At 40.6% G+C, this 13997-nt stretch overlaps 1 protein-coding gene across 1 annotated transcript in view; it reads left to right on the forward strand.

The window, feature by feature from the left end:
- Positions 1 to 4600: 4600 nt before the first annotated feature.
- TECTA (tectorin alpha) overlaps positions 4601 to 13997 on the forward strand; it is a 180329-nt gene continuing 170932 nt past the window's right edge. Inside the window, 5 exon segments of the mRNA XM_044291273.1 lie at positions 4601 to 4652; positions 6650 to 6783; positions 8875 to 9162; positions 11931 to 12068; positions 13168 to 13333. Coding sequence (XP_044147208.1) covers positions 4601 to 4652; positions 6650 to 6783; positions 8875 to 9162; positions 11931 to 12068; positions 13168 to 13333 — 778 coding nt within the window.

The following is a 13997-nucleotide window of genomic DNA, read 5'->3' on the forward strand; positions in this document are numbered from 1 at the left end:
TGGAGAGGTGATAAATGTTTGATCCCTAGAGATCCCCATCAGTCACTAAATCAGAAGTTCCAAGCCCCCGGTTGAAGAGGAGTTTGAATGGATCGGTGATCATATATCCTGCGACTCCAATCCACGTGTACCTTTGTCAGTTTAATGGAGAAACAGCGCACATGCATGACCACTGCTCCATTCAAACTCCTCCAGAATGGGGCTTGGGACTCCAGTCTGGTGATCAGTGGAGGTCCCAGTGGTTGGGACCAGATTATAGCAGGCCCCACTCTTTTGGTTACTCAAGGGTGGCCCTGGGCCAGTTGGAAAACATTACTGTCCATCAGAAAAATAAATTTTCGCTTACTGCCGGTCACCATAAACAATCCTTTTCAATTAGTGCAAAATAAGGCAATATGGCAAACCAGGTCAAATTGGGCTCCTGCATAGGGCTTCATGATTCAGGGGGTAGCACTGAAATATGTTCTTATGTATTTTCTTGGCTTTGTTTTATTTGCTGTTCTATAAGAACATATTTAATAACAAATGTTCAAACATGACACCCTTGCATCATTTTTGTCTGCTTCTTACTTTAAAAACTAAAAAGGAACAAACCATTGGTGTCAATTGTGAAATATCACCGTATATTTATGTACTGAACTTGGTTATGGTGTTGTATTTGTTAGATAAATGGTAATGGTGATGTATGTATGTTAGGTTTATACTTGTATTTATGTTATGAGCTTGGCTCTGGTCTTGTAGTTATGTACTAAACTTGGTTCTCCAGAAGATTTATGTACTGAGATTGGTTCTAGTGTTGTATTTATGTCAATAGATTGGTTCTGAAACTGTATTTAAATTATGAGCTTGTGGTACTATATTTATATAGTGAGATTGGTTTTGGCAATATATTCTGTTAGGACTACTCCTAAGGGCATTACCTAAGTGTCCACCTGATCTTTACCCTATACAGGGATCTGAACTCCACTACAGGGGAACCACCAGGCCGATACCTCTTGTAATGCTCTCAGTTCAGTAAACTGCTGACCCATGGGGGTCAAGAGACACTGATGCAGAACACTGAAGGTTCAAGCAAAACTCTATTAATGAACAAGCAATCTAAAGTCAGTCCAAAGGTTAGGGCAAGCATCTCAGGGTCAGTATGGAGATCAGATGGAGGTCAGATCAGGCAGCAAAGGCTCAAATACAGAGATTTTAATAATTTGGTAAACTGGAGAGTGAATCAAGACAAATAGTGCACCTTTGGAGGAAACTAGAGAACTTATTGCTCAGGCAGCCTCCCACAGGGAAGGTGCCTTAACTACCCTAGGGAGGTCGGCATAGGCTGGAACTTATTGCTGAGTGTGTGCGCTGGCCCTTCAAGAATTGAGAGAGGGTGTTAATGCACTCTACAGGCAGGAGAAGGCACATCAGCTAGAAGTAGGCCACAGTCTATGTGGAGTGTAGCAGCGCTACTCCGGTGGCTGAGCCCATCCAAGCAGGAGAAGAGGGATGCCAGCGGGTCTGAACCACCAAAAACATAGAGCAGGAGAACAGATGAGAGATACGTGGCTGTACCCACCTAGAAATGAGCAGGTTGGTGACGGGCACAGACCACCACTATTATACCACTTGGTTCTGGTGCTGTATTTATATACTGAGCTTATTTCTAGTATTGTATTTATATTTTGAACTTGGTTCTGGTGCTGCATTTATGTTATAAGCTTGGTTCTGGTGCTGCTATTCTGTTATGAGCTTGTTTTAGGTCTGTATTTATACACTATGCTTAGTTTCCGGAATTTGAATTCTGTGTTTATGTGTTATATTTGGATCTGATTATATACCATATCTGGATACTTATATCTGTACACTTATATATATGGGGTAAAAAACAAATGCTGGGAGATTTGCCATGCATCCCATATATCTCTTACCCTCTTTTCACAGTCTATATACTGAAGAGATGTTCATGCCTACATTTATGAGCAAATACTGTAGGAGTAAGTGAATAATTTGATGAGTGTAATGTAGTGAGTGCTGGTGGATAGGTATCTACAGTACAGACCAAAAGTTTGGACACACCTTCTCATTCAAAGAGTTTTCTTTATTTTCATGACTATGAAAATTGTAGATTCACACTGAAGGCATCAAAACTATGAATTAACACATGTGGAATTATATACATAACAACAAAGTGTGAAACAACAGAAAATATGTCATATTCTAGGTTCTTCAAAGTAGCCACCTTTTGCTTTGATTACTGCTTTGCACACTCTTGGCATTCTCTTGATGAGCTTCAAGAGGTAGTCACCTGAAATGGTTTTCACTTCACAGGTGTGCCCTGTCAGGTTTAATAAGTGGGATTTCTTGCCTTATAATTGGGGTTGGGACCATCAGTTGCGTTGTGCAGAAGTCAGGTGGATACACAGCTGATAGCCCTACTGAATAGACTGTTAGAATTTGTATTATGGCAAGAAAAAAGCAGCTAAGTAAAGAAAAACGAGTGGCCATCATTACTTTAAGAAATGAAGGTCAGTCAGTCTGAAAAATTGGGAAAACTTTGAAAGTGTCCCCAAGTGCAGTCACAAAAACCATCAAGCGCTACAAAGAAACTGGCTCACATGCGGACCGCCCCAGGAAAGGAGGATAAGTTCATTCGAGTCACCAGCCTCAGAAATCGCAGGTTAACAGCAACTCATATTAGAGACCAGGTCAATGCCACACAGAGTTCTAGCAGCAGACACATCTCTAGAACAACTGTTAAGAGGAGACTGTGTGAATCAGGCCTTCATGGTAGAATATCTGCTAGGAAACCACTGCTAAGGACAGGCAACAAACAAAAGAGACTTGTTTGGGCTAAAGAACACAAGGAATGGACATTAGACCAGTGGAAATCTGTGCTTTGGTCTGATGAGTCCAAATTTGAGATCTTTGGTTCCAACCACCGTGTCTTTGTGCGATGCAGAAAATGTGAATGGATGGACTGTACATGCCTGGTTCCCACCGTGAAGCATGGAGGAGGAGGTGTGATGGTGTGGGGGTGCTTTGCTGGTGACACTGTTGGGGATTTATTCAAAATTGAAGGCATACTGAACCAGCATGGCTATCACAGCATCTTGCAGCGGCATGCTATTCCATCCGGTTTGCGTTTAGTTGGGCCATCATATATTTTTCAACATGACAATGACCCCAAACACACCTCCAGGCTGTGTAAGGGCTATTTGACCATGAAGAAGAGTGATGGGGTGCTGCGCCAGATGACCTGGCCTCCACAGTCACCGGACCTGAACCCAATCGAGATGGTTTGGGGTGAGCTGGACAGCAGAGTGAAGACAAAAGGGCCAACAAGTGCTAAGCATCTCTGGGAACTCCTTCAAGACTGTTGGAAGACCATTTCAGGTGACTACCTCTTGAAGTTCATCAAGAGAATGCCAAGAGTGTGCAAAGCAGTAATCAAAGCAAAAGGTGGCTACTTTGAAGAACCTAGAATATGAGATATTTTCAGTTGTTTCACACTTTTTTGTTATGTATATAATTCCACATGTGTTAATTCATAGTTTGGATGCCTTCAGTGTGAATCTACAATTTTCATAGTCATGAAAATAAAGAAAACTCTTTGAATGAGAAGGTGTGTCCAAACTTTTGGTCTGTACTGTATGTAGATGTTAATATATCTATAGTATGGTGCATGCTGCAATAAAACTTCCTCCTGAAAGATCTTCATTTTGCTACCTTAGGCGTATGAATAATTGCCATGAACAATCAGCCTAATGATAAATACATCTTTAGATTCGCAAAACATATTCTATCCCTTCGATTTAGAGACTGAACCCCTTAGGCCTCTTTCACACATCAGTGAATCACAGGCGTGTGCTGCCCGTGTTGACACATGGGCAGCACACATACCCATTGACTTTATTGTGTGTATTCACACATCAGTGGTTTTCCATGGACTGTGGGCAGAAGCATGCCCTATTTTGTCTGTGATTATGGATCACTCATGCATATTATATTCCGTAGGGCCGTGAAAACCATGAACACAACATAGATGCCATTCATGTTTGGTCCATGGTCTTCATGGACCATTGGTAGGAGATGCTTTGGAAACAATGCTCTGGAAACTGGAATTTTCAGCCTAGCAGTGAAATACAAATGACACATGGAAGGCAAAAAACGGACACACGGACCAAACACAGATTCTTCATGGACATCTCCACGGATGAACCACTGACCATCTTGGCACAGATGTCCTCACGGACAAGCACGTGTGAAAGAGGCCTCAGGATAGAGAACTCTTGGATCACTATAAATGCTATAATGAGTCTTGGAGATTAACATTTCCAAAAATGTGAAAATATCCTCAAACAAACCAACCAATGTGCTTCATTACTGCTTGTTTGCTGAAACACTCAATTTACCTATTGACGGTAACATAAAGAAATGTTATACACTGGCAATTTACTTAATTACCCAATCATTGTGCCATTCATTGTGAGGACATCGATCACATTTGCAATGAATCAACGAACACTAAAGGCAATAGAAACATAAACGTTATTTGTGAAATTGTTCTAATTAGTCCTGTGAAAGCCTGACAGTAATTAATGTTTCTTGTTCTAGAATGAATTATTCATCTCTGCTGGGATTGTGGTCTGCGCTTTGCTTGCTACAAGGTTAGCATACTGCTTAAAATAAAAGATATTATGTAATATTGGTAGAAATATAGCAAAATTCAGTAATTAAATGTAAAATGTGTTAAAAAAGTATGTTAAAAGGGTTGTCCAGTCTAGGAGTCAACAACCCCAATGGTGGCACCTATGGCCAATTAAAAAAAAACAAAAGAAAACAAAAAACTGCTGCCTCATTCTCAGCTGCTTCCAATCCCCACCGAACCAGAAGTGGTATGGTCCTATGAACACTGCTGCCAATAAGTTCACTGGTCTCAGTAGTCATGTGCTAGAACGGCATGTCACTGCTAGTGATGTAATAGTGATGTGCCATTCTACCTAATGTGACCACTGAGACCAGTGATTGGCCGCATCAGTCTAGGGCCAAGGCACTTCTGGAGTAGAACCGGAAGGGATCAGAAATGAGGCAGCAGGCTACAACCAGTTGAGATGTCAGCTCCTAGGCCAGACTAGCCCTTTAAGTAAATGGCTTGGAATACTTCAATTATGGTTATTCTACATGTTCTGTTTAACTGCATTAAAACACCATTTGTCAAAGTACCCTTATGACTTAAAATCTGGTTTAATCCGTGGGTGCAGCCATAACCATTGCTACCAGTTGCCTAACATCTAGCATGCAGAACACATTCTCTATGGACAACCAATTGCTTTAATTATGAAATAGAAATGTCTAAGGCTGGTCAAATACCAAGTAGTAGGTCACATAAACTCTCAAAACAGGCCCAATCACCACAATTACCTACCATGGATGGCTACCCTTTCTTTTTATACAACACCATCTTTTTCCTGTCATTGTCACAGTGCGATGGTGAATGAAACACAACATCCACAAAAGACAAACACCTCTAACCATAGCAGTAACTAAATCCGGCTAGCCTAAAGATGGTCATAGACTCATACACCTTTAATAGCTGTGAACCCAAAAATTGTTTGGTAAACAAACAGCTATTCCTCCTGATTCTCCCATATCCATGTATGCTTGGTTCAGATGAGCTTGGTTCAGTTGAGGCACAATACTATATCCAAATACAACCCACCTTTAAAAAGGACTCATCATTGAGCATAAGTCATGTCTCAGTAATGATTGATACTGGACATAAAAGTGGCCTCATTTTATAAACTGAACTCTACATGTACACCCATAAGTTATAATCACCTACCTAATAATAGGTACAATAGGTCCTTCTCATACTGGCAAAACAGCTCTGGCCTTCAAGACATGGACTCTCCAAGACCTCTGGTGTCCTCTTGTATCCGATTCCAAGATGTTGCAGCAGAACCTTTAAAGGTTATGGACACATTTTTGTGCATTTTTAAAATTAAATCCATGTATTTTGGGCTGACTTTTTTGCAGTAGGGTTTTAATAAAAATGTTAAACTTTTTGGCCCTTTGCAGCTTCTATGTATCACAGTATATAGCAAGCTGCAGAATGCGGTTTATAGTGAAATTTCTCAAAGGGTTATCTGATGGCCCCCTCTCCTAAATGATTTCTAAAGGTGGATTTACACTGCCCTATAATCGGTGAGCCGGTGATGTCACCGAACACACTGCTGGGCGGCAGCCTCCGGCTGGCAGAGTGTTATTGTAAATAAAAAAAGCCCTTGCCCTGCGCAATGGAGAGCATCAGAACATGAAATGCTCTGATGATAACATCAGAAGGCTGCCTGGGTGAAAATATGGGTATATCCAGGTTCAGCTTTGAATACGAACAACCACTTTAAGCTATCACATCACCTTGAAGAACTGATTGTTCACTCGCTTCCACTTGAAGATGCCATTGTTACGAGATAATCAATGTTATTAATTTGTTAATGTTTTACCGTTATGGCTGATCGGTGTATATTCTCTTATTGCTTGTTAATTTACCAAGACAGATTATATACATGAGGCCAAAATCAGTAACCTCTAAAATTAGATGTTTGGCTTTATCGCTTTATTTTCTGTTCATGCCCATGATAAATTGTTTTTGAATTTGTTACAGCTCAGTCAAAGACGATATTATATCCCTTCTGGCAGAATGACACTAAAACACCAAAGGTGGATGATGGGAGTTCTCCTGAAATTAAATTATCCCTTCCTTTTATATTTTTTGGCGTTCCATACAAAGCACTTTATGTAAGTATCTAAAAATGTGCAACTTGCTACCAAAAATTCAACAGTGCTGAACTTTTAGCTACTGCTGTGTTGGGCTGGTGTATGGACATGGGGCGCTGCTGAGTCGGATTCAGGAGTTTGTACATGTGCTAGAGAGAGGAATAGTTTTGGCTCTGTCCACAATGGAAGTGATGTCCTGTCCAAAGACCAGGCTAAAAACCTGGTAAAGGAGATGACATAACCTTTCTGGAAGAGGAGCGTAACGTGACCGGGTTACCGAGAGGCCGATCCACGCAACTTTGGAACTGAAACTCTGAAAGTATATTACCAACTGGGGTGTTATGTGTTATTAAGGTGGGCTTGTAGAACCCACTGGGTCCTTGAAAACACCTTTAAAACAGCAGCGGCCAGCATTCCTGACATTCTTGTATTTCTCATAAAATAACAATTCTGGAGCATCTATTGTTATATTAATAAAATAACTGGGCACCACCTCTCACCTTGTCAGTAGGTTGTTTCACTGTACAGTCTGATACAGTCAGCACTGGTTGAACAGCACCTGGGTGTATAGGTACAACCCTGCGAGAGCTACGTTCTCTTCACTGTTTATCTGCTCGCCCTCGGTATTGCAGCTGGGTCAAGGGAAGGGGATGGAGGAGCTGTAATTTCACTTGCTGAGCACTGGAATGCCGACGGCGAACAGGTAAACAGTGAAGAGATTTGATAGGTCGTCATTACCATAAACTGGACAACCCCTTTAAACTTATCAGCCTGAAGTTTCCGGGCTCACTTTTTGCCTTACAATAGACATTAAAGAGGTTATCCAACCCCTATAATGACCCCCCCTATTGCCCGGGCCCCTCAGATAGGTTATACATTTACCCCACTCCCCGACACCCGCGCCACCCCTTCTCCCTGAACTGCCGCCACGGCATCTCCCTGTTGCACAGATCAAAACATCCAGTTATGGGTAAAGGGGCAGGGGGCAGCCAATAGCAGACTGTGACGGGGACGAACCTTCCTAGCATCGGCAGCCGTGCGAGCATCAGGAGCAACGCTGGTGCCGGTCACCAGGGTAAGTATAACCTAAATGAGGGGTCGGGCATTAGGGGGGTCATTATAGGGGTTGGATAACCCCTTTAATATCAATATTACTGGGATATGCCATCAGTGTACCCGTCTACCTGCTGTGACTCCCACCAGTCTCTAGAACAATGTGTCAGCAGTCCTAGGAATGCGTCATGTCACTTTTTCGTTGAGCGCGAATATTCGAACCGCGAATTTTAATTGCGAATATCACCACTTTGAGAATTCGTGAATATTTAGAATATAGTGCTATATATTCGTATTCGCAAATAGTGTTGATCACAAATATTATAATTGCTAATTTATCGCAAATTTATTGCGAATATCGGCACTTAGCAACATCCCTAGCAACCAATAGGAAAGTTGCCTACCCCTTAGTGTTGATCGCGAATATTCTAATTGCTAATTTTTATCGCGAATATATTAAATTGCCGATTTTCGCAATCAAGTAAATAATGACTGGAGATCACAAATTCTCAAATTTGCGAATTTATGGCAAATATTCGTCTAAAAATTTGCGAAATATCGCGAATTATAATATTGCCTATGCCACTCATCACTACTGCACAACTTTCTCTAGATGACCGCCTGGTGGGCCATTGACTGACAATGTACCAACAGCTATGCCGTGACAACCTCTTTCAGGATAACTCTAGACAGAGTTCATTTATGACAAGCTGTTTTTGCAGCCAAAAGCTGGCAAACATTTCTTGCTTTCAAAGTATCATGTTGCCAGTGGTTTAGTGCCCAATAGTTTATAGACCCTTGACCTGCTTTGTAGTGGTTTAGTGCCTCCAATCCTGGTGTTCTTGTTTCTTGTGAGCCTTCACCTCATTCTCCAATTCTTGTGAATTTGCACCTCAGTCTCTAAAGCTGTCCTGTCTCTCAGTGCTATAGTTCCTTGTACTATAGTTCGTAGTGCCCAGTAAATAGGAGTCGTCGTCCCCAATTATGTTTGCGTCTACTATTTTCAACTGGATCTTATGAATTTGACGCTTGATCAATAACTTCCTTATTTTTCCCTAGGTCAACAACAATGGAGTAATCTCCTTCAATGTTCTTGTCAGCCAGTTTACTCCTGAAGCTTTTCCACTGGCCGATGGGCGTGCTTTCATTGCTCCTTTTTGGGCAGATGTCCATAATGGAATACGAGGAGAAATCTACTACCGGGAGACCACAGATCCTGTTATCCTGAAGAAAGCATCTAAGGAAATTAGAAAGCATTTCAGAAATCTTTCCTCCTTCTCTGCCACTTGGGTCTTCCTGGTCACCTGGGATGAGGTCACCTTCTATGGAGGAAGTAGCACCACTCCTGTAATACTATAAATCATATTATTGTTCAGTATATTAAAATATTTATTATATTTTCAACACAGGTGAAACAAACCTCTAGGGCAGGCATGCTCAACCTGCGGCCCCCTAGCTGTTGTAGTTTTGCAACAGCTGGAGGGCCGCAGGTTGAGCATGCCTGCTCTAGGGCATTTGATTAGTGCCAAGAGCTATGGCCTACAGAAGCCAGCTGTTCAAACCAAATGGGATAAATCATTGTGTTGACTTGGGTACATGGTCATAACTTGGAGCTTCTGGACCCTGTGCAAAATCTGTAACAGGGCCCACTTGCACCTATGCCCGGGTGCAAATGATATCTCTACAATCCTATTGATATTCCCCTGCCTTATTGCCAAACCTAAATCTTTCCCTATTTTTTAACTACATCAATTACAATATAGCATTAACTTAGAGACTCCTGGAGTGCGGAATATCACCATTAAAGTCTTATTGTTTTTAGTCCATAATATTCCTGGTCATTTTTGGGAAGAAAGTATTTTTTAGAGAGATGAGCAAATTCATTCATCCCCATCCAATCTAAAGGGAATGTGTCATCAAAAAATTATCTATTGTTTAATCACATTTTAATGTTTAACATTTTTTAAATAATTTTTTATGTTATTATTAATTTTCCATGTCATTATCTATATTTAAACAAAATCCATAACATTCTGAATTTTTTACACTGGCCAGTAAGCCTAATAAAAGGCACCACTTCTTGGTCTGTACAGATCACTTTACTGCAGTTATCTGCTTATCTGTCATTCTAATCCTGCCTGTAATGATATCTCCTCTGTGTATAGATAAGAAATGATCCACCATTCACAATAGATGATTGTCGAGGCTTATCTATTTTTTCCTTGTACAATGACCTCTGCACAGGTCACAGAGCCTGCCCAGAAAACTCTCCAATAGAAGTCAATGAGGCCCCATCCTGACGATTGTGTCAATGGACCACGTGGCTGCTGTAAAGAAATTTTCTTAATGCTTTCTAAATGATGTTAAAAACAACTTGGGAAAGATGGTCGCCCCATAATCATGATCAGGAAATAGAATTAAAAAATCTGTAATCAGAAAATAAAAACAGATTACAAAAAATAGTTTGTGTTGCTATCTGGTTTTAACTGGCAGATACAATTTTTGGTGACACATTTCCTTTTAAGTGTTGTCATTTTACCTGATTTGCAAAATCTGAAACTTGCTTCTCTGAAAATGATGAAAGTAAAACAGGTGGATCAGTTTAGCTTACTGACCCCGCAGCCCTGTTCTCCAGTACTGTTAACAATGATCATTAGGACAAGCCATCAATGTTTGTTAGCGAGATTCTGACATTCAACAGAATAAAGGGGCTGGAGTAGTTCTGTGTTCTATACCTGGCACAAATCAAATTTGTTACAAATTTACCCAAAATTAAAATTTTGGCAAATCAGAAACTTTTGGCATTCACCCGGCACAAATGGCTCAAAATGGCCGCCACCATTTTACAGTTCAGAAGACAGGGAAGACATTTTTTAATAGTTTTTTTACTTAGAAATAAATTTAACAGCAGAATGCTTTCTTAGTGCTTTCACAGAATAGTATAGGGATGATGAGATCTGCACACCCTGTATAGGGTTGGGTGCTCACGGAGGACGGATGATCGTCTCGTATCAAAGTAGAAAATTCGTGGCACACCAGAATCAATTAATGCTTTTTAATTAAGAAAATTTAAAAGCATTAATTGATTCTGGTGTGCCACAAATTTTCTACTTTCACAGAATAGTATGTCCCCTAGTGCCCCTACACAGTATAATGCCCATTTAGTGCTCCCATAGAACAGTAGTTATGCCCTCTTAGTGCCTCTTTCAGAATAGTTATGCCCTCTTGGTGCCTGCACATAGTAGCTATGCCCTGTTAGTGCCCCAACACAGTAGACTGCCCTCTTAGTTCCTCCCACTCACTAGATATGCCCCCACACAGTAGTTTTGCCACTTTAGTCTCCCCACACAGTAGTTATGCCACCTTAGTGCCCCATTCACTGTAGTTATGCCCTCTTAGTGCCTACACACAGCAGTTGTGCCCCTTAGTGTCTACTTCAAAGCAGTTATGCCTCCTCAGTGTCCTCACATAGTAAAATGCCCCCTTAGTGCCCAGGTTATGGCTGCTCCAGTGGTAGTTCTGCCCCTGAAAATAATCCATCACTGACAGCACCAGAGATTCCACCATAGCACTATAGTATGTAATGCCCCCTTCCAAATTACTTCCTCTGCTGTCTAGAGAGAGATACAGCTATATGTTTCTATGAATTTGGTTCACTATGAGATCACCACGCTGGTACCGAGGATGGACAGAGCAGGGAAGGTACTGAGCATGTGTGTCCACTGTCCACCAATGAATGCAGGTAAAGGTGGACCACATTTTTGTCCACCAGATAAACAGTAGAAGGTGCTATTAGAGAGTAAAATATAATGTGCATTAAAAACAATATCTTTATTGCATGTTTATCACAATAATTCTTCATTTGAAATGCTGTAAATGCATAGTAATATATAGGATAACCCCTAATAGACTGCTAGCCATGTATACTGCTTTATATTAGCTCTGTATAGGCTGAGATGCATACGATAAAGACCCTAGATTTGAAGAAGCCCTTTGTCAAAGTAATAAGATGATCTCATTGTTCCACGGTCCTTATGTCTCAATGTTACCTGCCAATCTCCAAGAGACGACAAGGAAAGCTAAGGCTCTTCACATTTCTTTCATTACGTTGACAGGTTAATACATTTCAAGCTCTGCTGATTTCGGATGGCACATCAAGCTTTGCAATGTTCAATTATGAGGAGATTACATGGACCACAGGGACCGCCAGTGGAGGAGACCCTCTTACAGGCTTGGGAGGTGTTATGGCTCAAGTAAGAAAAGAAATGTGATCCAACTTGAAAGTAATACCATCCTTATACATGTCAAACTTGTAAACTGTATGGAATTGCAAATTTCCCATTGAAAAATATGAGTTTAGATTTCTGCACTGCAGATTTGTTGCAGAACTTTTTGCATCTAGAAACCTGTTTCATACATCTGAGGGGGGTTGTTTCGGCGGCAAGCACATGGATTTCTGCAAACTTCATTCAGCCACAGACGTTGCTACAATGTGTCTGTGAATTCACTTTAAAAGGGTCACTAAGTTTTCAAAAAACTTTTGATATGTCTTAGAGACATATCAAAGGTTTAGATCGGTGGGGGTCTGAATGCTGGGACCCCCACGATCCCTAAAATAAGAGGAGATTCTAGGCCTTCTAACGTTCTAAAAAAATAAGATGACATTTATAAAATGACTATATGAAGTAAACCAGTGGTGAATGTTAATTAATAACTATTTTGTGAAGTGTCATTATCTATCTTAAAAGCAGAGACATTTACATTTCGAAAATTGCAAATTGTTTCAAAATTTCTGTAAATTTTCAATTTTTTTATCTAAAACCCCACCATGCAGTACCCATCTATAGATTTAATAGGATCTTTCTGCTCAGCTTCATTGGAGTCAACATGACTGGGCTGCAATACCCCATACAGCCAGGTGAGGCACTGTTTATGGAACAAAACAGCCATGTGTACAGCCCATATAAAGGGGTTTTCTGGTAGTCATTTTTAAAGACCTCTTTCAGTGCAATGTTGAGCATCTTTATAAATGACTGGTACACTCTATAAAAAATTGTTGGTCTTGTCAAGATGCCCCATTCTCACCACATGACCCCCACCAGCTCTCTAGCTCTGCCGCCTGATCATGTGCCATTCACTCATTGGGCTAGCGTGTATACTCCCAAAATACACGTGTTGTCAATACTGATGTCACGTTCAATGACTAAAACACACATATAGGTACAAATGTATCTTTAGTTATTACTAGCATTTCCAATGTTTTTGAAATTTTTATGCTGAAATCTTTACATCGATGATGCCATTAGACGCCAAGTGAAAGTACAAAAATAATGTTGTCTTATTTTGTTTCAGGCTGGATTTAATGGTGGAAATACTACAAATTTTTTCAGTATACCTTGGTCCCGGTCACCTGAGATTGTCAATATTGAGGACAGTACAAATGTGAACATCCCAGGACGCTGGTTATTCAAAATAGATGGAAAGGAGATTGATCCGGCTAATGGCTGCAGCCTAAAAGGTATGCAGCTCTACGTGAAATCCAAAATGCAAAGCAATAACTTATGAAATGTATTAACACTAGTTTGCAAATAATTTCTACATGGAAAAACTGTACAACTGGGTTTCATTCTTAAAGTCTATGAACCTTTGACATGGAGAAAATAATTTGTACGTATGTTTGTGGTTAGTTGCATCAAAGGGATTGTCCGAGATTTTGATATTGATGGGCTATCCTCAGGATAGGTACAGATTGACGTGGAATAGCCACTTGGCAACTGGACAGTGAACAGTAAATTGTAACTGTCCTATTAATGTATGTGGGACTGGTTTAAAAAAGAGTAAAGTCTTAGATACAGATGAGCGAAGTTTTGGAAAATTTTATTTGGCAAAAAAATTAGCTTTGTGACAAATTACTTTGTCACGAAGCGCATTTTTTTGTAAGTAGTGGGTGAAATGATAGGGAGCTGCGATAGAGCTTCTTCCCATCATTGTACTCCTTAGATGCCGCGTTCATACATGATCGCTGTATCTGAGAGTAATAATACAGTGAAAAAAAAATGAAATCATACTTACCGCCACCATTTGCTCGTGACGGGTTGGCCGCTGCCATCTTGCTTGAAGATCTTGCACAAAATGCCACCCGAGATGAAGTCGTCCAACCGGCCAGGATGGTGACGTCATAC

This window comes from Bufo gargarizans, chromosome 4 (genome assembly GCF_014858855.1).
Source record: "Bufo gargarizans isolate SCDJY-AF-19 chromosome 4, ASM1485885v1, whole genome shotgun sequence".
Taxonomy (NCBI): Eukaryota; Metazoa; Chordata; class Amphibia; order Anura; family Bufonidae; genus Bufo; species Bufo gargarizans.